This window comes from Neomonachus schauinslandi, chromosome 7, assembly GCF_002201575.2.
Source record: "Neomonachus schauinslandi chromosome 7, ASM220157v2, whole genome shotgun sequence".
In the NCBI taxonomy this organism is placed as follows: Eukaryota; Metazoa; Chordata; class Mammalia; order Carnivora; family Phocidae; genus Neomonachus; species Neomonachus schauinslandi.
The window spans coordinates 31,879,448-31,905,527 of record NC_058409.1 but is presented as its reverse complement, the minus strand read 5'-3'; the positions used below and the strand labels follow the sequence as shown (position 1 = coordinate 31,905,527).

Genomic DNA, 26,080 nt, shown 5'->3' with positions numbered 1-26,080 from the left:
CTCACTATGCAGAGTAGGGATCGGAGATGTATGGAGGAGGAGATGGGATCTCTAGGCAATGTCAAGAGCAGAGCTGGGCTTTGGGATAAGCAGGAGAGTGAGTGATCCAGTGCTCTCAGGCTGCTACTTACTGGAGCCCAAAGCAGCTGCCTCAAGGGAACAGCACTATTCTCAGCATCCCTTATATGCTTCAGAAATTGTTGGATTTGAACTTAACTTTTCTGTAAATATGGGAGCATGTCTCCACCACAAGGTGATTCCTCTGGGCTTTTTTGCTTCTCTGTTACCTGTTTTTCTGCATAGGTAATCTGGTAGTTGAAAAGTCAAGATGGTATAAAGAACGCTATTGCCACCATAGTGTTAACCCATCCCAGCGCACCCCCCCACCCTTAGAGGTCATTGTTTTTGTTTCTTGATTATGCTTTTAATGTTTTGTTTTAAGATTTTATTTATTTGAGAGAAAGAGAGAGAGCACAAGCGGGTGGAGGGGCAGAGGAAGAGGGAGAAGCAGGCTCCCCGTGGAGCAGGGAGCCTGATGCAGGACTCGATCCCAGGACCCCAGGATCATGACCCGAGCCGAAGGCAGGTGCTTTAACCGACTGAGCCACCCAGGCGCCCCGCTTTTAATGTTTTTTAAAAAACTCAATTGTAAGCAAATACTGATAGAGATTCGTATCCTCCCTCCCCTTACCAAAAGGTAACATACTATCTGTATTGTTCTGTACCTTCTATGTCATGGGGATTTTTCATATCAGTACATAGAGATCTTCCTCATGAAAAAAAAAATCCTAAATTTTTCAATAAGCGTGCATCACTTTTCTAAGGAAGACTAAGATGAAACCAAAAATATGGTAATGAAATAATGTCCCTTTTTTGAAACGCTAGCTGCAGCAACTTAGCATGCCTGTGTATCCTCTTCTTCTCCTTGTTTTCCCTGCAAACTCTCTTATGTAATAAATGATTGAATATACCAACTCTAAATGTATGGCAATTCCTACTGGAGCCTTCCAGCCATGGTGGTGTTGAGAAGAGAGACTTGAAATGTTCTGCTCTGGGCCCTTCTGGACACCTGGCCTGCTTCTGGGGCATTATATTCCCAAGCAGGAGCAGAGGTTTGTATCACTAGCATAGGGATGCTACTTCATAGAGGGATATGGTCTTTGAAGGAAAGGGGTGACCTACCTCATTTTTTTCTTCTCAGTTTTTGTTCTGGAGATAATTGCTGTAGAACTTAGTACACTGTAACTGTTCTGTTTTAGAATTCTGGCACATCGACTTCAGAGCATTTTTGAAGAATGCTGAGGATAAGAGTGTTAGGCAGGAAAAGCAGGATACTATTATGTACAACCCTCATGGCAATTGTGTTTTACAGAAAAAGTGCAGAAGTAAAAGATTGGAAGGGAATATACCAGAATACTCTAACAGAATTTGTTAGGGTGCTAGATTTCTTTTCCTTCAGTTTCTCTATAATGTGGTCGTCTTACTGTTTTGTTTTTTTTAAGATTTTTATTTATTTATTTGACAGAGAGATAGAGCCAGAGAGCACAAGCAAGGAGAATGGCAGAGGGAGAGGGAGAAGCATACTCCCCACTGAGCAGGGAGCCTTACCTGGGGCTCAATCCCAGGACCCTGGGATCATGACCTGAACTGAAGGCAGACACTTAACTGACTAAGCCATCCAGGTGCCGCTGTCATCTTATTTTTTTAATGGGAAGAACAAACGGTTAAGAAGAAAGTTTGCCATTGGCCAGGATGCTTCAAAAAGGGGCTTTTAGAGAAGTGCTTGGACCTAAGAAATGAATGTTTACAAAGCAGAATGCTAATATTCCAGTTCTAGAGAGCAGGTGACAGCATCTATACTTCACTCCTCATAATGATCCTAGCCTGCTTGTCTTTGAAAAATCAGATTCCAATTTAAAAAGCTATTTGTTCTTCTCTCAGCATCCTTGGGTGAGGGAACCCCAGTTATACAAGAGAAGGACTTTGGTAACCGTATGTATGCAATATGGGATGGAATCTTTCCTTCCTGATCCTATGGTAATCCCAACTCTGTTCTTAGAGTCAGTGATTGTTCCTTTCGTTATCTGTTCGATTAGAATATAAGATATGTGTGTGTTTAAATTTCCTCTTGGAAAGAAAAACTGCTGAAATCCTTCAAAGAAGAATGACTCCCTTTCCTCACCCTCTTTTCCTCTTCTGCTTGCATTCCTACTCTGCTTGCATTCTTAACTCTGCATTCTTCTTTTCAGCCACGGGGTGTGCGCAGTTGAGCTATTTTGGCTCAGGTTCCAGATTGTGAGGTCAGAAACTAGGGATTGGAGGAGAGTATCAGGTGACTTTCAGTAACAGGATGATGATCCTGCCCTCCTCCCCACCCCTTCTCCCTCCTCTTTCCCCACCCTTTCCTGGCTTCCACGTTAGGAACAAAGAAGGGGAAAAAAACAGCAGTATGACGAAGAAAACCAGCTGCTGCCATTGCAGACTCAGGCTGGGGGCTGGGTATTTATTCCATCTGTTCTCTTTGTTAGGCTCTTACCCTGTTACTTTCCCTCCGAGGACCCTGACTGAAACGGAGGGTGTTTCTAGGATCCTTTGTTACTGAAAATAGCTTAGAAATGTGCAGTTTACTCGCGATTTAGGTGAGACACAGCAAAGATTAAAACTGTTCCAAGCACCTAGAAAAAGATGAAGGTATTTCTCCTTCTCAGTCTGATTCAAGAATACCTGTTTGATGTCAGATGCTGTGAGTGGTAGGAGGTCATTATTTGTTCTTTCCAATCATAGGAACAGTGCTGCCTAATAGGTGGTATCTTCATTTATAACTGAGAAATTGAAAGTACAGAATTAATAAGTCCTTTGTTTATTTAGATCTCATAGCAAGAAAGTACCAAGCCAGAATTTGATCCCAGATCTGTTAGGTTCAGAATCTAGCATTTAGGGGAAGGGAGTGGCACGAAGGCAGGCGTGTTCAGAGGTGCCTACTTCTAGGGACTCTTGCAGTACTGGGCCAGCACTCTGCATTTCCACAGTGACCAGTCCTAAGTTTTTCAACAAATAAATCTCCAGGGGGAAAATGAGATGAACATACAGGTTAAAAGAGAATTTTAAAATGTCAGCCAGTTGCAATATGTGGATCTTATTTATATCTTTAAAGAAAGGCAAAGGTTTTATGCCTAGTGCCTTCTTTTGCTGCCTTTTCTCCTGTCCTCTAGCCTTACTGTCCCCTGTCTGTCCTTCCAGTCCACCCTCACCCACGTTCCTGAAGCTGATCTCTTCCTGAGCACTCCTGTACTGAGTCACCTTCCTGGGTGTGCCGGGAAAGGATAAGAAACTCAGTGACTTGTCTGAGTGATCACATGTTTTGAGAAGTGCCCAGATTTCTAATACTGCTTTTGTGCCACCCTTTCAGACTCTATTTGCTCCCTTCTTCCTAACTCGTAGCACTTGGTTTTTGTACTTTCGAAATCAGTCCAGCTTTGTTCTTGTCCTTCGGGTTTATCCATCTCTCCTTAAAGCTTGCACATCCGTGGTTGCCTAGTTCTGTGGGACTTAGTAGATGGGCATTTGTTTGGCCAGGAGGTCAATGATAAGAATCTGGTTTTCCCTGCTATGGTGTATACCTACAAATGGCTTTGAGGTGCTGAATTTTTCTCTCATGTATATTATAGCTGTGGGGAATATAAAGTAGAAATCCTCCACATGGGCACTTTCTTAAATTAGGACATGGTAGGGACCTCTTGTTTTGTCCTTTCCTCAGAATCAGAGAGCTCATATAGAGCTTAATGGACATGGCTTATTGTATGCTGGGAGGACTTGGTGATGTCGTAGCTATGTTACCCTCACAGAAACTTTGTTATTTCCTGGGGATCTTACTAATAAGTGTTCGGATCTTTTAGATAAGCTAGGCAGATCTAGGCCTCTTCCCCAAAGGCCGTATTATATCAGAACTACACTGGTACCAGAGTCCCACTTTTTTTTTTTTTTAACTTCCTATTGTGGTTCTGTGCTCACATACATTGTATGTACTCTTGATCTCTCTTCATGGATGTTGGATAAGCTCACACATTTGTGCTGCCTCATGTAAGTGAGTGGAAGGTGCTGCTGACTTGGATCCACGGATTTCTCGGCATGTTTCCACTTTCTCCACTTTTCTCATGTGTTCTCTTTTAGTCATAAAGTACTTGGGTTACTCAAGGGACGTGTAGCATGAGATTATGGAGGGCGTTCCCTGTAGAATAGGGACAAACGCCTCAGGTTTCATCTCAGGCCGAGCAAGTAGCGTGTGGTCCTGAGTCAGTGAACGAGAAGGAAGGTTAGGTGGAGTGGCTGTATACTCAGCCTGAACCTTTCAGTCCTGCAGAATCTTAAAGCCCTGCAGGCTTTAGAGTCAGGCTGCGTTCTCAGCAGTATTTTCCCAAAGTCCTCTTTCCTAGCTCACTTACTCACTCCCACCTGCAGTTCTTAAGAACTTCATTTCCAGGGTGTCAGGCAATGCCCTTCTCCTCCATTTCCTGTTTGTGATCTTCATTGAGAGAAGTCTGCAACAGGAAGTCCTGGGGAAGTGATGGCTTCAGCTGTGGGCCTGGGGGGTGGGGGGCATTAGCTCATTACTGCAGTTGGGGAATACTGTGCTACGTAGTAGGCCCTCCCTTCTGTTCTGGGGGCCCTTATGATCTGGAACTCAGTGGTCACTGGGACTCAGGCCACTGACTTGGTGCCTTGACTCTTTATCTTCAGAGACTAGAAATTATCTTCCCTTCTTATGCCTCAGTCTGCTTAAATTGTAGAATTCAACGTAAGAATCAAGATTCATGACAAAATTAGCTTGGACTCTGTAGGGTGGATTCTTTTAACATGCAAAAATAGTGAAGAAAGAAAAATAGGGTCCTTCTGTTGGACAGCAGGGGGTGCCCTTTCCCTTCACTTTATTGCCTGGCACTCCCTACTGCATTCAGCCATTTTAGATAGATTGTTTTTGCTCTTAGCTAACTCCATTTTGTGTTTGTGACGCAGGAAAAAAAAAAAAGAATTGGGCCAGGGAGGAGCCCGACTGAGGGAGGAGTGAGGCAGGCCAAGACGTAGCCAACAGACTCCTTTACTCAGCACTTGTTCATCAGGGACTTAACCTTGCTGCAGGCTGCCTGCATTCTGAGCCCCAGATGTAGCAAGTTCCCGCCCTCTGAGCCAAGAATGAGTGCTGTCTGGCTATGGGACGCCCAACTGTGACGGGGTGCTGGCTTTTGAGACAGCAGGCGTTGCATCCCTTCTCCCTCTTCAAGAATCTAAACCTGAGTTTAGGTTGGTTTTTTCTTACAGAGATGTTGAGAGTGGTTTTCTCATTTATAGGATCAGCTAAGAGAAATAGGTACCCTTTTCACTCGGTTATCTCAGAAGAATCTGACGTCCTAATCATCCCAGGGAAGCAGTCTGACTTAAAAAAAGAAGCACATACAAAACATTTATTTTTGAAAAGGTAAAAAAAAAAAAAAAAAAGCATATGTAATACATAAATACATACACACATGTATATGTGAAGAGAAGAATATGAAAATGATCTCCATCTCCCAATTTGTTTTTGGTTTTTTTTTTAAGATTTTTTTTTTTTTTTAAAGATTTTATTTATTTATTTGACAGAGACATAGCGAGAGAGGGAACACAAGCAGGGGGAGTGGGAGAGAGAGAAGCTGGCTTCCCGCTGAGCAGGGAGCCCAGTGCGGGGCTTGATCCCAGGACCCTGGGATCATGACCTGAGCCGAAGGCAGACACTTAACGACTGAGCCACCCAGGCGCCCCCCTTTTTTAAAGATTTTATTTGAGAGAGAGTGTGCATAAGCAGGGGGAGCAGCAGAGGGAGAGGGAGAAGCTCATTCCCCGCTCGGTGGGGAGCCCGACTTGGGGTTTGATCCCAGGACTGCGAGATTATGACCTGAGCTGAAGTCAGATGCTTAACTAACTGAACCACCCCAGCACCCCATCATCCAATTTAAAAACTCATGGCTCATCTTGTTTTATCTATCCACATCAGCCTTCTCTTTGCTATACCAGTTATTTAAACTGTATCCTAATTAGTTATATCATTTAATCCTTAAGTAAGTAGTTCAGAATGTATATCGAAAAATGAGTACTTAAAAAAAAAAGAATTATATTACCTTTGTCACATCTAAAAAGTTCTTAAACATCATCAGATACCCACTCACTGTTTCTGTCTTACAGGTTTGTTTGTTTGTTGTTGTTTTTATAGTTTATTAATCTGAATCAGAACCAGATAAAGTCCATGCATTACAATTGGTTGATGTCTCTGTAGTTTCCCTCTCCAGCTTGTGCTGTCTCTTAATTTTTTTATCTTGCAATTTGTTTATAGGCCTGATTTCTTAGGAAAGAGGGAGGATCCCTCAGGTTGGGACTGGGAAAGTACAGAGCCAGACTTCTTTCCACATTGCACAGCTTCCCATCTTCAGGAGGTCCTCCAGAAGTGATGGGGGAGGCGCTGAAGGGGGAATGCCCTGCAACCTTCAGAGAAAGGGCTGGAATATCTTACTTAGGGGAGTAGCTTATTTCTTGTGACAGGATAGCTTGTGACCCAAAGTCTTAAGAAAATTCACGGCAGACTGCTCTCAACAGAGTGGACCATGCTCTTTCCTAGGAATTAAAGGAGCACTTTTAAGCTTTGGGATACCGGATTTCTCAGCTGTGTGATAGCTTATATCCCTAGGGTGATTTCAGCTCCTCAGCTTTATCTCCCAATCACTTTCCTTTTTCTTCAGTGGCCGCCTTTCTCCCTGACCAGACCTAAAGGGTTAGCAGTACTTCATAGACTGTCTTACAGAAAGAAAAATCCTGTGCCGTGTTGGGGACAGGCACATGTGAAAATTCTTCCATGGCTTCAGCACTGTCACCTCCCTACTCTGCCCCATGACTTTTTGAGGATTGTCTTTGAGTCTGATTTATATGAGGAGGTGAAAGCTTTTGCTTGATGCTCTTTCTCTCCCTTCTGAATTAGGTCAGTGCCGCACTTACCACAGCTGCAGCAGGCAGTCTGCTCCCTTGCTCTGGGGGAGAGCAGAGGTTACAGAAGGGAAGTTGCAGGGTCTAACTTCTTGGCAAGGCTGGCAGGGCACTCGGCAAGTTTGGTCCTTAGAGACTAGGTTGGCTATGCGCCTAGTTCGGAAGCTGCTGTGCCCATTAGCACAAGTGCTTAGAATCTGCTAAAGAGGTCAGGGTTGCCGCTGCTATAGAGTCGTGGACGCTGGCACTGACATGCTCTTTGAAGAGTCGGCTGAGTGATAAGGGTTTCTTTTCTGCTCTTGTCAGCGGAGAGGCACAATCATTTGCCGATAAGATTCTCCTTCCCTCTCTGCTAAGGTGTGCTGTATGTACTCACGTTTTTATCGTGTATGAGTTTCATACAGTTCTACAAAGTGAAATTACTCAGCTCTTGATGTCCCTTTTAGCGTGAGACATGGTATGAGGCCTTTGTTCTGGGCTTCCCATCCTTGCTCTGGCAAAAATGAGAGCTGGAACCCAAGCATTGGTAAGTTTATATGTTGAGTGCTATAATATTTGTATACTGAATCAATGCACCATTCCAGCAACAGGGGTGGGAAGGCTGCTAATGGGAGTATCCTATCAACTCTACATTTTAATTTTTTTAATCTTAATTTTTAAAATTTTTTAAGTAATCTCTGTGCCCAACATAAGCCTCAAGCTCATGACCCCAAGATCAGGAGTTGTGTACTCTACTGACCAAGCCATCCGGGCACCCCTTGACTTTTTATCTTTACTGCTGGTTGTCAGTGGGTCTCCCTCAACCTACCTACCCAGTGTGAAAGCTGAACCAGGGTCATTTGTCTAAGGATGTTAAAATATAGGTGGTATCCAGACTCATTCCTGTCCTACCTGTCTCACAGTTCGCTGGTGGGTGACATTTTTAAATTTACATGTTAGATAATGTAACTACGCTAACACATCATACAATTTTAGTTTTGTCCAAGCTTGCTTGTAGTCTTTGCCTATACTATATATATAGCATTTATTTGGTTGTCATCAGAGGGGTGTATATATATCACTTTTCTTATTTATTTATTTGAAGTATGCAAATCATATGTGTAGGGTTAGTGAATTTTTACAAAATTCAAAGTGAAGTTTATATCCATGTAGTGAACACCCAGATCAAGAAACAGAACATTACTTGAGACCTAGAAATTCCTTGTACCCCTTTCAGGTTTTAGCTGATTCCTTACTCCTTCCACCCTGGCCCAGAGTAACCACTGTTGTGACTTCTCGCACCACAGATTTCTTTTATCTGGCTCCTTCATCCACAGCATATTTACTGGTTTGCTCACTCCTGCAATACACATTAAGTACCTTCAGAACTGCTAACTCATACCACTGTGCAACTCACATCTACTAACTAGAGTTCATATTTGTTTACGCCAAGCATGTTTGTTTCTGTTTATGAGGTAATTCTCAAATCCATCGATTGCTTTCTACCTCCAGCCCCACCATAACTGGGCCATGCCTTCATTTCTTATCTAAAATAACTAAACCCTCCTCTTTTTAAAAGTTTTTCAGTCTCACTGACAGTCATTCTGTGTTGTATAGTAATAATTGAAATAATACGCTTTTGCCTCTTTTTCTTGATTTATAAGTTGAAGATTTTATCTTTTGCCTCTGTTAGGAAAGTGAGGATGTTGATACTACTACCCTTCCCTTTCCTTTCCTCCAAATTGTCATTATCTACTGTTTAGGTATTTTAATGTTTACACTTTTTATTGTTAAATATAAGACAAATACAGAAAGCTACATAAAACAGATGTACAACTTAGGGAATTATTATAAGGTGAATGCCCTTGTAAATGCCACATGTCTGGAGATACACACTTTCCAGGGGGGATCCTAGGAACCTCTATGTGCCCCTTCCCTACTAAGAGAAACAGTTATCTTGACTGGGAATCACTTTTTTTTTAATCACCTAAATTTATATTTCTGAACACTATAGTTTAGTTTTGCCTGTGTTTTTAAATGTCTTTGTCTCTCTTTATCTCTACCTTTCTCCCTTTTTTCTTTATTTTTCTTGAAATTCATTTGTTGTAAGAACTGTATTATTTGTCCTGTGAAGTTTCTCATAATACGGATTTTTGTGATTTTATTCCCATAGTGTAGTTCATATGTTTCTGTCCCCTATATTTGCTGTAAATGGGTAAGATGGATCTAGAAGCTTAATCAGAATCAGGCTCCATTTGTCTTTTGCCAAGACTTCTTCATCATAGATGTTAGGTTCCTCTTCAGATGACATATAATGTCTCGTCATCCCTTCTGTGATGTTAGCAGCCATCACAGTTCTCAGTGCATAGACCTGTTAGTTCATGAGGGTTGCAAAATGGACATATTTCTTTTTTTTTTTTTTTTAAAGATTTTATTTATTTATTAGAGAGAATGAGAGACAGAGAGCATGAGAGGGAGGAGGGTCAGAGGGAGAAGCAGACCCCCCGCTGAGCAGGGAGCCCGATGCAGGACTCGATCCCGGGACTCCAGGACCATGACCTGAGCCGAAGGCAGTTGCCCAACCAACTGAGCCACCCAGGCGCCCCAAAATGGACATATTTCAAATAAAAGGAATGCCTTATATATTCTAGACATTAATTCTTTGTCTCTTAGGTGTATCACAAACATATCTGACTCTGCGGCCTCTTTGCACTTTTTTTTAGTGTCTCGTTGACTAGTTCCTTATGTAAAGTGCTTAGATTTATCATGCTTTTTCTTTATGGCTAATGCATATTGTGTCTGTGTAAGAAATCCTTCGGTCATTATAGTTTTGCCTTTCACATTGAGCTTTTTAATTGATTTGTAATTGATCTATTTGCCTATGGATGCAGCTTAGTTTTTTCATGTGACACTTAATTCCAGTCCTATCTGTTGTGAAGTCTGTCCTTTTCCCAGTCATCTGACATGCCCAGTCTGTTCTCTCAAGTGCTCTTCTGGACTGTACTCTTTGCTCTTGATCATTTTGTCTATCCTGGTGCCAATAGGACATGATCTTGGTTTTTATAGTTTTATAAAATGTATTGGTATCACCTGTCTTTTGCTGCTTTTTTACGAATGTCCTACCTTTGGCCCCTTGTATTTCCATATAAATTTTAGAAACCACTTAGCAACTTAAAAAGAGAAACCTGTTAGGATTTTTATTCTACTGACTCTATAAATCAATCTGAGAATAATTCACATCTTAACATTATCAAGTCTTTTAATCTATGAATCTATAAATCTGTGTTCACTCACTTATTTTTAATGTTTTTCATTAATGTTATATAGTTTGTCCATAGAGGTCTTGTACAGCTTTTCTTAAATTTATTCCTAGATACTTCATATTTTTATATAATTTTAATTTTATTTTTTGCTTGCTCATAATTTATAGGTCCTTTTGGATTTTTTTATATTGACAATTACCTTCTTCAAATGAGTGTGTTATGCTCAGTGTCTTGAATAAATTGCTCTACTTTGATACTTAAGAAAAACAAATGAGAGTGTTAATTCTTTCTTTCTAATCCTTAGAATTCTTGTTTCCTTTTCTTTCCTTATTACTACACTGGTTCAAAAGTCCAGCCAGTGTTGTTGAATGAAGCGATGATAATGAATGTTCTTGTGCCCCGCTCCCCTGCTTCTGTCATCACATCTCTTCTCTAACTGCGACCTTCCTCCCTCCCTCTTATAAGGATCCTTGTAATTTTACATTGGGTCCATCCAAATAATCTTGAATAATCCTCTACTCTCAGTATACTTACCTTGATGATACCTGCCTTGTACCTTTTATATGCAAGGTTGTTATTCATAGGTTCTAGGAATTAGGTTGTGGATTTCTTTGGGAAGCCGTTATTCTCTACCACAGTGAGTTTTCAGGATTTTTTGAATTTCTTATTAATTTCTAACTAACGGCATTTTGGTCAGTGCTCTTGTAATTTCAGTCTTTAAAAATTTGTAGAGGGGCACCAGGGTGGCTCAGTTGGTTAGATGTCTGCCTTCAGCTCAGGTCATGATCCCGGGGTCCAGGGATGCAGCTGACATTGGGCTCCCTGCTCAGCGGGAAACCAGCTTCTCCCTCTCCCTCTGCCGCTTCCCCTGCTTGTGCTTTCTTGCTCGCTCTTTCTCCCTCTCAAATAAATAATAAATAAAATCTTAAAAAAAAAATTTGTTGAGTTTTCCTTTATGGCTCTGAATATTAAATATTATAAATATTCTGTATGCACTTAAAAAGCATGTATGTGTTCTTCAGTTTCATGAAGTGTTCTCTATATTTTCATTAGTTCCTTTTTGTTAATTGTATTATTTAAATTTTCTGTATTCTTGGGACACCTGGCTGTCTCAGTCAGGGGAGTATGTGACTCTTGATCTCGGGGTTGTGGTTTTGAGCCCCACATTTCAGTGGAGAAATTACTTTAAAAATCTTTAAAAATAAATACATTTTCTGTATCCTTTTTGTTGGCTTGTTTCATCAGTTACTGACAGAAATGGTTTAAAACATGCCACTTTGTGGATTTAGCATTGCAATTCTGTCAGTTTTACTTCCTTTTTGTCTTTTTTATTCTTTTGTTTGTTTGAAGTAGGCTTCATGCCCAGTGTGGGGCTTGAACTGACCACCCTGAGATTAAGAGTTGCATGCTCTACTGACTGAGCCAGTCAGGTGCCCCATCTTTTTGAAAAGCTTTTTGTATCGACAATTTCAGAGTTATGGAAAAGTTGCTAGAATAATACAAAAAATTTCCTGTACATACTTCATCACATTCCTGAGATGTTAACATATTACCACATTTGCCTATATAATGTGTGTATGTATATGTGTATCATTTTTTGGAGTAAGTGCATGTATGTGTGTATGTGTATCATTTTTTTCTGAAGATTTGAGGGTAAGTTACAGGCATTAGGTCTCTAACCTTTGGTGTAGGTTTCCTAGTAACAGGTCCATAGCTACAGTAAATATATCAAAATTAGGAAATCCATATTAATATAATCCTATTATCTAATTTGACCTTCAGATTATACCAGTTGTTACAATTATGTCTTTTACAGAAAAAATCCTGGATCATGCATTATATTCAGTTGTTCTGTAGTCTTCTTTAATTGGAAGTAATTTCTGTTATAGTCACCTGCAAAGGCAGATGGACCCCTGCTCAAAATTGGGTTTGAATGTCAAAATTAATGATAACCCTACACACACGAAGAGGGTATGAAAAGATTAACTTAACTAATGGACTAATGGAGGTCTCTGGGAAGAGCAGGGCAGTCCTCTCAAGCAGGTTTGAAATGGTTGACGGGGCAAGAAAAGGAGATTGGCCTGGGTTTTTACTGAGGTTAGGATGTGGAGCCAGGGTGAGAGTTCCGGCACAGGTGCAGTACTTTGCGTCCTTGTTAATCTGCTGCCAGCACCGATATGCGGGGCACAAGGGGAGAGGCGAGGCTTAGTAGCTGTCCACGAAACAACAAAAAATGGAGTCAGCCTTCTCATTACTGTTCCTCAGTCCTTATCTTCCATGACCTAGACAGTTTTTTGGTCACCATACTTTTAATTCTTTACACGTGCTTTCATTTCTTTCCTTTTTTTTTTTTTTTAATTGAAGTCTAATTGACACACAGTGTTACATTACTGTTAGTTGTACAACATAGTGAATCCCTGACTCAACAGTTAGGCTCACCAGAAGTGTAGCTATCCTCTGTCACTGTACAAGGCTGTTAAAGCATCATTGACGATATTCCCTGTACCGTACCTTTCGTCCTCGTGACTTACTCCCAAACTGGAGGCCTGTACCTCCCATTGTCTTTCACCCATTTTGCCCATCCTTCCACCCTCCTCCCCTTTGCAGCCATCAGTTTTCTGCATTTATGAGTCTCTTTGTGCTTTTTGTTTGTTCGTTTTTTAGATTCTACATATAAGTGTAATGAAAAGGTATTTATCGTTCTCTGACTTATTTCACTTAGCATAATACCCTCTAGATCCATACATGTTGTCACAGATGACAAAATCTCATTCTTTTTTTTTTTTTTAAAGATTTTATTTATTTGAGAGTTGGGGGGAGGGAGAGCACGAGCCAGGGGGAGGGGCTGAGGGACAAGCAGACACCCTGAGCTGAAGTCAGACACTTAACCGACTGAGCCACCCAGGCGCCCCCCACATTTAGGTCTTTAATCCAGTTTATTTTTGTGTCTGGTGTTCAGAAATTGGTCCAGTTTCATTCTTTTGCATGTGGCTGTCCAGCTTTCCCAGCATCATTTATTGATGAGACTGTCTTTTCACCATTGTATATTCTTGCCTCCTTTGTTGTAGATTAATTTACCCTATAAACATGTGTTTAATTCTGGGCTCTCTGTTGTGTTCCACTGATCAATGCATCTAATTTTGTTTCAATACTATACTGTTTTAATTATTATAGCTTTGTACTATATCTTGAAATCTGGGATTGTGATACCTCCAGCTTCGTTCTTCTTTCTGAAAATTGCTTTGGCTATTTGGGGTCTTTTGTGGCTTCATACAGATTTTAGGATTATCGATTCTACTTGTGAAAAATACTGTTAGTATTTTGATAGAAATTGCATTGAATCTGTAGATTGCTTTGGGTAGTATGTGCATTTTAACCATATTAATTCTTCCAATTTATTTGAGTCAGCCTTGACATTTTTGAAGAGTACATACCTGTGATTGTAGAATGTCCCTCAGTTTGGGTTTGTCTAATGTGTCCTCATGATTAGTTTCAGATTATTCATTTTTTTTGCTTTATATATTTTAATATATAAATGTATAATGTTACTGGGTACATAGAAATTCAAAATTCTTACATTTATCTGAAAAACTAAAACTTTCATTGTAATGTGTCCTTATTTATGTTCTGTATTATTTTTGTTGCCTGAAAGACTGTTTTGCTAAAATTGATGGAACTTCATCAACTTTTTTTTTTTTTTAAGATTTTATTTATTTATTTGAGAGAGAGAGCATGAGCGGGGTGGGGGTGGGGGGCAGAGGGAGAGGGAGAAGCAGACTCCCCACTGAGCAGGGAGCCCAACATGGAGCTCGACCCCAGGACCTGAAGATCACAACCTGAGCCAAAGGCAGACGCCTGAGCCACCCAGGCGCCCCCAAACTTGAGAACTTGCCTAGTGTAACTTTATACTTTCATCATTTCTCTATTATTTTTTTTTTTCTTAAAGATTTTATTTATTTGAGTGGTGCCTGGGTGGCTCAGTTGGTTAAGCGAGTGCCTTCGTCTCAGGTCATGATCCTGGAGTCCCGGGATCGAGTCCCACATCGGGCTCCCTGCTCAGCGGGGGGTCTGCTTCTCCCTCTGACCCTCTTCCCTCTCGTGCTCTCTGTCTCTCATTCTCTCTCTCTCTCAAATAAATAAATAAAATCTTAAAAAAAAATTTTTTTTAAATATTTATTTGAGAGAGGGAGTGAGAGAGAGAGAGCACAAGCAGGGGGAGTGGCGGGCAGAGGGAGAAGCAGGCTCTCCACTGGGCAAGGAGACCGACGCGGGGCTCTATCCCAGGACCCTGGGATCATGATCTGAGCCAAAGCCAGGCACTTAACCGACTGAGCCACCCAGGCACCCCCATCTTTTCTCTATTCTTAATTCTAGATGTTTCCTTCATAAAACAGCATATACTCGGACTATTTTTTTTCTTTTTTCACTCCAGTTGACAGTATTGGTTTTAACTAGAGCATATAATCCATTTACATTTAACATAATTACTGAAATACTTAGGTTTCAATCTGCCATTTTATTTTGCACTTTCTATTCCATCTATTCTGTTATAAGCTGATTTCATTCTGTTCAAAAGGTTTTCTAATTTCTATAGTGATTTCTTACCTAACTTCTGAGTTATTTGGATATTTATTCGATATGAAATAGTTGGGGATTTTCTAGTTATCTTTTTTACTGATTTCCAAGTTGTGGTCAAAGAACATACTTTGAATGATTTCTATCCTTTGAAATTTGTTGAGCAGCATGTGGTGAATTTGGTACATGTGCTGTGTGTACATATGAAAAAAAAGGTGTAGTTTTTCTTTGTTGGATGCATTGTTTTAATATAGCCATTAGGTCGTTTGTATGTGTTCACATTTTCTATATACTTTGCAAGTTTTTGTCTGCTTGTTTTATTAGTTTCTATACAAAAGGTGTTAATTCTTCCACAGTGGTTATAGAATTACCCTTTTTTCTTTTGGTTTAGTCAGTTTTTGCTTTATATATTTTGAAACTAAATTATTGCATGTATTTAGATTTAGAATTGTCTTCCTTGTGGATTGACCCTTTATCATTATTAAATGTGTGTTCAAGCCAGTAGCATTATTAGAGAAGAAATTTTTATTTGATATTAATATAACTGCAACAGCTTTCTTTTGTTTAGTATATTTTTTTCCACTCTTTACCCTTAACATTCACGTCTTTATTTGAAGTGTGTCCCTTCTAAGCAGCACTTATTTAGTGTGTATGTTTTGTAAATCCAGTCTGATGATCTTAGTCTTTCATTGCAAAGTATTTAATTCATTTGAATTAATATATACCATATTGCTATTTGTTTTGATTTTTTTCCACTTTGTCTTTTTCTGTTATCTTCTTACAGATTGATTTAGAACTTTATTAAATTTCACATATACCCGGGTGCCTGGGTGGCTCAGTTGGTTAAGCGACTGCCTTCGGCTCAGGTCATGATCCTGGAGTCCCGGGATCGAGTCCCGCATCGGGCTCCCTGCTCAGCAGGGAGTCTGCTTCTCCCTCTCCCACTCCCCGCTCTTGTTCTCTCTCTCATTCTCTCTCTCAAATAAATAAATAAAATCTTTAAAAAAAAAAAAATTTCACATATACCCTATTTTTAGTTATACATTTTTTTACTGTCTTTTTACAGGTACCTTAGAAATTACACCTACATCCTTGATTTATTACAATCTAATACAAATTAAAACTTTTTCCACCTTCCAGATAATGCTAAGAACTTCACATCATTTTAACTCTATTTACAACGTATCTTCTTTTTGAGTCATTGATGTCATATATTTTAATTCTACATGTTTTAGACCTATAAGCATTTTTACTATTATTTTGTAATATCAGTATTCACTTAGAAACACTTTTCTGGTGTTCCTCATCCCAACGTATATTTCTATATTTACTTTTGTAATAATTTTTCATCTTCTGCCTGAATAATTACTTCCCTTAATATTTATTAGTTCAGGTCTCCTGGTAATAAACACTGTTTTTATTTTGCCAATGTTTTTGAAGGATATTTTTTGTTTTCCCTTTTTTGTTAAGACAACTGCACTGTCAGTGTTACTGTAGTTCATTTGAAGGTAATTCTGTTCTACCCCCTGCTACTCTGAGAATTTTTTTTACTCTGATTTTTAGCAGTTTTACTGTGATGGTGTGCCATGATGTGGTTCTTGTATTATTCTTGGGGATTCTCTGAGCTTCTTCATTCTTTGTGTTGAAATCCTTCATCACTTTTGGAAAATTCACAGCTATTTTTCCTTCAATTATTCCATCTTTTTTTTTTGTCTTTTTTTGGGCACTTTTTTTTTTAAGATTTTATTTATTTATTTGAGAGAGAGAGAACACATGCGCACAGCAGGGGTAGGGGCAGAGGGAGAGGGGAAAGCAGGCTCCCTGGATGATGGGCTTGATCCCAGGACCCTGAGATCATGATTTGAGCCAAACATAGCTGCTTAACTGACTGTGGCCCCAGGCGCTCCTTTTTGGGCACTCTTTTGCTTTCAAGTTCAGTGCCAGTGAATATCACATTTAGCCCTCCATTTTATGTGTTGTATGTATGTGATACTTGTTTTCATTATTTTTAATATTTTTCTCTCTGCATTTATTCACCCTGTTCGTAGAATGTAGGCTTTCTAAAGGGCTTTCAACTGTGAACCTGTTGTTCACCTTTACTCAGGATGGATGTAGCCTTTTGGATTCCCAGCTACTGAGGAGAGAGTTATATGAGACTCCCCACATTAGGTAGAAACTGAACCTTGATCCCAGTCCACCCTTGCTACACAAAACTGTCAAATACGTATTGGGACAGTGTGCCAGTGTTGTGGTTCTTTCTGGAGCAGTTCATCACCATCTTATCACTTCTTCCATGTTTTCAAGGTGGTTTTTTAAACACTATACCAGCATTTTTAGATGTTTTTCATAGGAGACTTGGCATCATTATTGGAAATGGAAGTTCTCATTTCTTTTCATATTTTACATGGTTATTTTCACCACATTGAAAAATGAAAATGTTATGTAATGAAACCAGTCTTTATATCATCTTGATTTTATGTTATTCTTAGAAAAGTTTTTGTTCAAAATTATACTGTTTTTCTATTTTTAACATTCAGTGTTTAATACGTCTGGAATTTATTTTTGTGAGCAGCATAAAGTTAGTGGGGAGCCAGTTGCTCCAGCACTGTTGGTTAGACCAGAAGTCAGCAGACTATACTCAACCCATTTTTGTTAATAAAGTTTTATTTGAACACAGCTATGCCCATTTGATGACATTATCTGTGTCTTCTTTCATATTACACTAGCAGAGTTGAGTAATTGAAAGAAACTATGGTGCACAGAGCCTCAAGTATTTACTTTCCAGTCACTTAAGAAAAAGGTATATCAACTTCTGGATCAGACCATCCTTTTTTCATTGAGTTTCTACTTTGGCATATGCTAGATGTTTCATGTCTATTTCTAGTTCTTTACTCACCTCAAATGTTCTTTGACTGTCACTCTGTTACAATTATTGTAGCTTTATACTACTGTACTTTATTGGCCTTAATGATATAATTTGTTCAGATAGACAGGTTTATTGAGGTACAGGATGCATATAGTAAAATTTACCCTTTGTATATGTACAGTTCTGTGGATTTTGACAAATGTATACAGCCATCTAACGACCACACTCAAGATAGAGAATATTTTCATCACTCCAAAAAGTTCACTCCTTCCCATTTGTCTATCCCCTTTCCTCACTGCGAGGCCCTGGCAGCCACTGCTCTGATGTCTGTCTGCAGTTTTATCTTTTCCAGAATAGTCCTAATAAATGGAATCAAACATTAAGTATCCTTTTAAGCCTAGATTCTTTCACCTAGCATAATGCATGTGAGATTTTTCCATGTTGTTGCATATAGAGATATTCCTCTTTATTGCTGAGTAGTATTCCATTATATCCATTTACTGGTTGATGGACATTTGGGTTGAATCCAGTTTGGGATGGTTAAGAGTAAAGCCAGTAGAAACATTTACATGCAAGATTTTGTCTGGATATATGTTTTCATTTTTCTTCAGCAAATACCTAGGAATGGGATCGATGTGTCCTATGTTACTAATGTATGTTTAACTGTATAAGAAACTGTCAAACTGTTCTCCAAAGGGAGAGCCATTTTTTTTTTTTTCATTTCCACCAGCAGATGCTTTGCATACTTACCAGCGCTTAGTTACGTCAGTTTTGTTTTTTTTTTAGTGACTCTAGTGGGTTAGGCATTGCAGGGGTTTTTGTTGTTGTTGTTGTTTTAAATTTTATTTTTTTAAGTAATCTCTACATCCAGCATGGGGCTCAGACTGAGCCACCCCAAGATCAGGAGTCGCATGCTTTACCGACTTGAGCCTGCCAGGCACCCCCTTAGGCATTGTAGTTTTAATTTCTAATTAAATTAATTCCTAGTACATATTCCTAATAATGATGGTGAGCATCTTTTCCTGTGCTTACTTAAACCTGTATAACTTTTTTGGTGAAGTATCTGTCCAAATCTTTTACCCATTAAAAAAAAATTGGGTTGTTTTCTTAGGATTGAATAATGAGAATTTTTTTATATGTTGTGGATACTAGTCCTTTATCAAGATCTGTGTTTTGTAAGTATTTTTTCCCAAGACTTATTTTGTTCCTTAATGGTACCTTTGAAAGAACAGAAGTTTTTAATTTTGATGAAGTCTGCTTTATCAATTTTTTCTTTTATGTTTTGTATTATTTTCTGTTGCTTTGTAACAAATTGCCACAAACTTAAAACAAACTTAAATTTATTATCCCGCAGTTTCCATGGGTCTGGAATCCATGTTAGCTGGATCCTCTGCTGAGGGTCACACCAAACATATCAAACTGAAATCAATGTTCTGGCGGACTTCCTTGCTTTCTGGAGCTCAGTGTCCTCTTCCAGGCTTATGTGCTATTTGGCTGAATCCAGTTCCTTGTAACTGTAGGACATAGATAACTGTTTTCTTGCTGGTCATCAACTAAGGGCTGTTATCAGCTTCTAGAGGCTGCTCATTATTTCCTGCCACATGGCCTTCTCCACAACCTGGTAGTTTGCTTCTTCAAGGACAGCAAGGAGAAGGGTTATAGAGGGTGTGTGCACTAAGAGGGGGGCCAATTTAAGATTCTGCCTACCGCATGGTTTGTTTTTAAGAATCTTTGCCTACCCCCCTAGGGGCTCCTGGGTGGCTCAGTCGTTAAGTGTCTGCCTTCGGCTCAGGTCATGATCCCAGGGTCCTGGGATCGAGTCCCACATCGGGCTCCCTGCTCAGCAGGGAAGCCTGCTTCTCCCTCTCCCACTCCCGCTACTTGTGTTCCCTCTCTCGCTGTGTCTCTCTCTGTCAAATAAATAAATAAAATCTTAAAAAAAAAAGAATCTTTGCCTACCCCAAAGTTGGGAAGATTATTCTGATTTCCTCTAGAAGTTAATAGTTTTAGGTTTTCCATCTCTGGTCTGTTGTATGTATTTATATGTATGTATGTTTTGAGATGTAATTCACATAACATAAGATTAACCCTTAAAGCAAGAAATAAATTTTAATTTGTATTACAAAAATAATTCCTGGCTTAGAATCAGTATACATCACTCTGCTCTTACATCATATGGTCACCTCTCAGATGCAAGATGGGCTAGGAAATGTGGTCCCTACTTGCACCCTCATTTCCCAGGACAAAAACTCCACATTGTAGAAAGGGAGCAGATACTATGGTCGACAGTTCTCTGGGCCACAGCCCAGACTTACCCAGGGATTTTTGTCCAGTTTTTCCAACACCATTTGTTGCAGAGACTGTCTTTTTTCCATTGGATATTCTTTCCTGCTTTGTCAAAGATGAGTTGACCATATAGTTTTAGGTCCATGTCTGGGCTTTCTATTCTGTACCAGTGATCTGCGTGTCTCTTTTTGTCTCAATGATTACAGCTTTGCAGTATAGCTTGAAATCCGGACTTGTGATGCCTCTGGTTTTGTTTTTCTTTTTCAGGATTGCTTTGGCTCTTTGGGGTCTTGTGTGGTTCCATACAAATTTTAGGATTGTTTTCCTAGCTCTGTGAAAAATGCTGCTGGTATTTTGGGGCTCCTGGGTGGCTCAGTCATTAAGCGTCTGCCTTCGGGTCAGGTCATGATCCCAGGGTCCTGGGATCGAGTCCCACATCGGGCTCCTTGCTCAGCGGGAAGCCTGCTTCTCCCTCTCCCACTCCTTCTGTTTGTGTTCCCTCTCTCGCTGTGTCTGTCAAATAAATAAATAAATAAAATCTTAAAAAAAAAAACTAGTGGTTTTTTTTTTTTTTTAAATTTTTTTTTTAAGATTTTATTTATTTATTTGAGAGAGAGAGAATGAGAGACAGAGAGCATGAGAGGGAGGAGGGTCAGAGGGAGAAGCAGACTCCCCGCTGAGCAGGGAGCCCGATGCGGGACTCGATCCTGGGACTCCAGGATCATGACCTGAGCCGAAGGCAGTCGCTTAACCAACTGAGCCACCCAGGCGCCCATAACTAGTGGTGTTTTGATAAGGATTGCATTAAACGTGTAGATTGCTTTGGGTAGTACAGACATTTTAACAATGTTTGTTTTTCAGATCCATGATCATGGGATGTTTTTCCATTTCTTTGTGTCCTCTTCAATTTCTTTCATAAGGTAGTTTTCAGAGTATAGATCTTTTACCTCTTTAGTTAGGTTTATTGCTAGGTATCCTAACTGTTTTTGGAGCAATTGCAAAAGGGATTGATTCCTTGATTTCTTTTTCTGCTGCTTCGTTATTGGTGTATAGAAATGCAACAGATTTTTGCGTGTTGATTTTATATCCTGTGACTGAATTCATGAATTAGTTCTAGCAATTTTTTGGTGGAGTCTATTTTATCGATTTTCTTTAAAGCAGCTTTTTGAGTCATTGGATTTTCTCTATTGTTTTCATTTTTATTGATTTCTGCTCTTAAATTCTTTATTTCCTTCCTTCTGCTTGCTTTGGATTTGTTTTGCTCTTCTTTTTCTAGTTCCTTGAGATAGAAAATTGGACTACTGACTTGATCTTTCTAATTTTCTAATGTAAACTTGGTGCTGTCAGTTTCACTGTCAGCACTGCTGTAGCTGCATCCCATACATTTTGATGTATTTTACTTTCATTTTCATTCAGTTCTGTGTATCTTAAAATTTTCTGAGACTTCCTCTTTGACTCACAAATTACTTAGAAGTGGTTCTTTGGCTTCCATATTTTTGGATATTTTCCTGTTCTCTTTTGGTTATTGATTTGTTGTTTGATTCCATTATGGTTAGAGAACATGCTCTGATTTCAATCCTTTAAATCTATTGGTGTGTTTTTTTTTTTTAAGATTTTATTTATTTATTTATTTATTAGAGAGTGCGTGCGCACAAACCGGGGAGAAGGAAAAGCAGGCTCCCTGCTAAGCAGGGAAGCCTGACACAGGGCTCGATCCCAGGACTCTGGGATCATGATATGAGCCAAAAGCAGACGACCCAGGTGCCCTGATGATACTGACGTTTTACCAGTTCAAGTAAGCATAGGAATTTTATTTTCATTTAGGTCCCTTTACCCTCCCCGGTTTTTAAATAACAATTGTATTTCCTCTACAGGGGGCTACTCCATTTTGGTAGAGCTGAGAAATCCATATTGTGGTGTCTGTCTCGATTGGAGGGGGGTTCTCAAATAGGGCAAGGATCAGGTAGAAGCTGGGTACGGTGGTGAAAGGACTCACTGGAGGCAGAACAGAGGTGAGAGAAGTTTATCAAACGTACTGCGAGGGAGCACCTGGCAGGGGCACAGAGGAGAGGCTGTCTGCTATGGGGCAGTGGGTGCGCACCGTTCTTAAAGAGGGAAGGTGAGGAGGTATGGCGGCATACGGAATTTTCCCTTTTTTGGTAACTGTGTCTGGTTCTTAGTAGCCCCTTGGTCCGTGGCTATTTTGAGGTGGGTCGTGTGATGGACCTGTCTGTATTCAGTCAGCAGGTCGCTGTAGGCCCTTGTCTCCACTCCATCGCTCCAGCCTGTGGTCTAAAAGCAGCCTCTCCACAGATGATTGTCTTTTCTCCGTAGCCCTCCTGAGTTACTAGTTCTGGTAGTTCATTAGTCTGGTGGTGGTTGTGAATTGCTATATGGAGTTACATCTTCCACAAAAAGGGACTTACCTTTTCATCCCTGTCTTTCTTGTATCTGTACCTTATATTTATTTTTATCTTATTGCGAAGCAAAAAAGTTGTCTATTTTTTCTGTTTCTCAACATCAGTAATGAATACATATCATTGTATTTTGCCTGTATAAAATGAGAGCTTTACTTTTAACTTTTCTCCTTCCCCTTTTCTAAGTTTTTGTAATACAGTCTGGATGTTTTTTTTGTTTGTTTGTTTTTTTTAAAGATTTTTTTTTTTTTTTTTATTTGAGACAGAGAGAATGAGAGAGAGAGAGCACATGAGAGGGGGCAGGGTCAGAGGGAGAAGCAGGCTCCCCGCCGAGCAGGGAGCCCGATGCGGGACTCGATCCAGGGACTCCAGGATCATGACCTGAGCCGAAGGCAGTCGCTTAACCAACTGAGCCACCCAGGCGCCCTACAGTCTGGATGTTTTAATTCTCCATTTTTATCTGACCACCCATAATTTCCATTTTGTTATATGATCTGTCTTTAGTACCTCTCTGACTTTTCCTGACCTCCCCCTCACTCCGTGCAGCCATAATGACTTTTTTGCTTTTTCTTTGAGCTCACTGGGCATGCTCCTTTCTCAGGCCTTTGTATTTGTCATTCCCTCTGCCCGAAATGCATCCCCCTCTCCCTGTAGATACTCATTTGGCTTGTGCTCTCACTTTCTAAAAGGTCTTTTCTCAAAAGTCACATTCTAAGACTTTCCCTCATCCCCCTAAAGGTATAATCCATCGCCCATTAGGTCCCCGTTTCTTCCCTACTTCATTTTCTTTTCACAGAACTATGACTAGCTAATATGGTATTTTATGTATTAACTGATTGTCGTTTCTCTTGATTAGAATATGAGTTCCATGGAGGCAGGAATCTTTCTCTGTTTTGTTCACTGTTTTGTTTTTTTAAAGATATTATTTATTTATTTGAAAGAGAACACAAGAGCGGGAGGGCAGGGAGGGGGACAGGCGGACTCTGCCTTGAGCTTGGAGCCTGACTCGGGGCTTGATCCCAGGGTCCTGAGATCATGACCTGAGCCAAAACCAAGAGTCGGACACTCAGGTGACTGAGCCACCCAGGTGCCCCTCTGTTTCGTTCACTGTTGTATTCACAGTGCCCAGAATAACCTGGCACATAAAGATACTCAATAATAGGTACTCAGTAAGTGTTTATATAAGTAACTAATCTTCATGTATTTAGCATTTTCCTGCGAGTTGGGACTGACCCACTAAAGGATGAGTGTTTTTAATAGTTCTTGGCACTTTTTGCCATGTAACTTTCTTTTTTGTTTGCTTTATTTCTTATTTATTTGTACCAGATAATACTTTTTATGTGGTTTAAAATTTAAACAGTATGGGCACCTGGGTGGCTCAGTCCCATGTCAGGCTCAGGGGGGCGTCTGCTTGAAGATTCTCTCCCTTTGCCCCTCACCCCGCTTGCACATGCACACACACGCACACTCTCTTGCTCTCTCTCTAAAATAAATATTTAAAAAAAAAATTTTATAGAGAACTGTTCAAGATGGAGCTTGAAAGAAAATAGGATTTTTAATAGGCACAAAAGGATAAGATGGTGGAAGGCTCTAGTAACAGGTTGGCAAACTACATCCCTCAGGCTGACCACCAGTATTGTCTTTGCTGCTCTTACGCTACAGTGGCAGAGTTGAGCAGTTGAGACCGATCATACAGTCTGTAAAACCTGAAATATTTACTCTCTGGTCCTTCAGAGAAGGATCTGCAAGCAAATGATAGGATGTGGTTGGGAAAGCATTATTGATAATTAAAGAAATGAGAATGAGATGTTGACTATAGTTGAGGGTGGGGGTCAATAATAGAAGGGTGGCCGGTTAAAGAGAAGGAATACAAGAGGGAAACCATTGTTAATAGGAAGTGAGGAGGCATTCCAGGCTGGTATAGTAGTTCAGTAAGGCCTGAATGTGGCTTGTCCATAATCATGCTTTTCTCATCTTTCCCTTACTAGCTAAGAAGGATCAGGAAGGTGGAGAAGAAAAGAAATCTGTGCAAAAGAAAAAAGTAAAAGAGTTAAAGGTGTTGGATTCAAAGACGGCCCAGAATCTCTGTGAGTAACTCTCTGATCCCAACTATTTGTCTTTTAAAAGCTTAATTTTGGTAGATCCAGGGTCTCTGGATTTGTTGAGTTCCTAATGTATGCCAGGCATTGGATAGTGAACTTCCAGTATCTTGTTTAATTCCTCAGTAGCACTGCAAGATTATTTCCTTACCATAAAACTAGATACTAACAGCGGTTAAGAGTTTTAGGAATTTGCCCAGTGCCGTAGGTGGTGAGAGGCAGGTATGGGATTGGAACCTTGGATTTTTTTTTTTTTATTTCAAAACCCTTACTGTTTCCATTGCATCTGCAGAATATTCTAGTCACTGTGCATTTCCTTCTTTCTAACTTTCTCTTAAGTACTTCTTTTAAATGCAGGCACTGGCTTGACTTCACTTAAATCTAAAACACTTTTGTGGCTTAGAATAAATAATATAAATCCTGCACTTCTCAAACTAGGATCATAAACTCCTCTGCAAAGTTGGTATAGGTGGTACTTATTTGATGATCAGGATGAATGTTCATTTTTTGTTTGTTTGTTTGGCTGTTGATCTCCTTTATGCTGAGTAATAGAGATTTAAATATTTGCTCAACAAATATTTGAGGTTCTGCCATGTTGCAGTCTCTCTTGGGCTCGTATGAGACATGTGTTCCAGAGATGAAAGAGTACATATTCCATAAAACCCACTCACAGTCTTGCAATGTGACTCTTGTCCCCATTTCTCCAAATGAGAAGATTAAAGTTTAGATGTTGTGACTCAGCCGAGGTCACACAAGGAAACAATTACAATTACCCATAAGTAAAATCAGGGATATCATGAGAACAGTAAGCCCTTACATTATTCTTTTTTTTTTTTTTAAGATTTTATTTATTTATTTGAGAGAGAATGAGAGAGAGCAAGCACATGAGAGGGGGGAGGGTCAGAGGGAGAAGCAGACTCCCTGCTGAGCAGGGAGCCCGATGCGGGACTCGATCCAGGGACTCCAGGATCATGACCTGAGCCGAAGGCAGTCGCTTAACCAACTGAGCCACCCAGGCGCCCAAGCCCTTACATTATTCTTTGCTGTATAGTCCTAGATCACTGACAACAAATACTACTAAATGTTGTCTGTGGGTAAGTCTTTTTATGGAGACCAAAAGTAATGTGCCATGGTTCCTTTTCTCAAGATTATCTCTGGGAACAGAAAACATGAGTAACTCCTATTTTAGAAAGTGATAGAAGACTGTGGGTAGTACATGGTTCTTTCTAGTTGGGTGATAACAATACAGAAAACAGAATTCACAAAGAGAATGAGATTTGTTTAGGGGAGGATGGCCTAGGAGATGTAATTTAGTGATTCAGAAATTATTAAGTGCCTCTTATGTGCTAGGGACACTAAGCTGAGTAAGACACAGTCCCTGTCCTCATGAAGCATGTGTCTGGTGCAAACAGACAAGTAAATAATGGGAACCACACAGACGAAGTGCTGTGATAGAGATGAGCTAGGATGCGGATGAGAGCCCCGGGAAAGGGGCATCTAAATCAAGTGCGGGCAGTACTGGAGGGAGCATGTCACTCAAAAGGAGGTACTGCTTACATGGATTTGAAAGAATGATGAGTCAGGAGTGAA

At 40.0% G+C, this 26,080-nt stretch overlaps 1 protein-coding gene across 1 annotated transcript in view; it reads left to right on the top strand.

The window, feature by feature from the left end:
• DIAPH1 (diaphanous related formin 1) overlaps positions 1-26,080 on the top strand; it is a 96,076-nt gene that overhangs the window by 53,688 nt on the left and 16,308 nt on the right. The window contains exon 19 of the mRNA XM_044916728.1: positions 24,380-24,478. Within this exon, the coding sequence (XP_044772663.1) occupies positions 24,380-24,478 (99 nt within the window). The remainder of the gene's footprint in view (positions 1-24,379; positions 24,479-26,080) is intronic.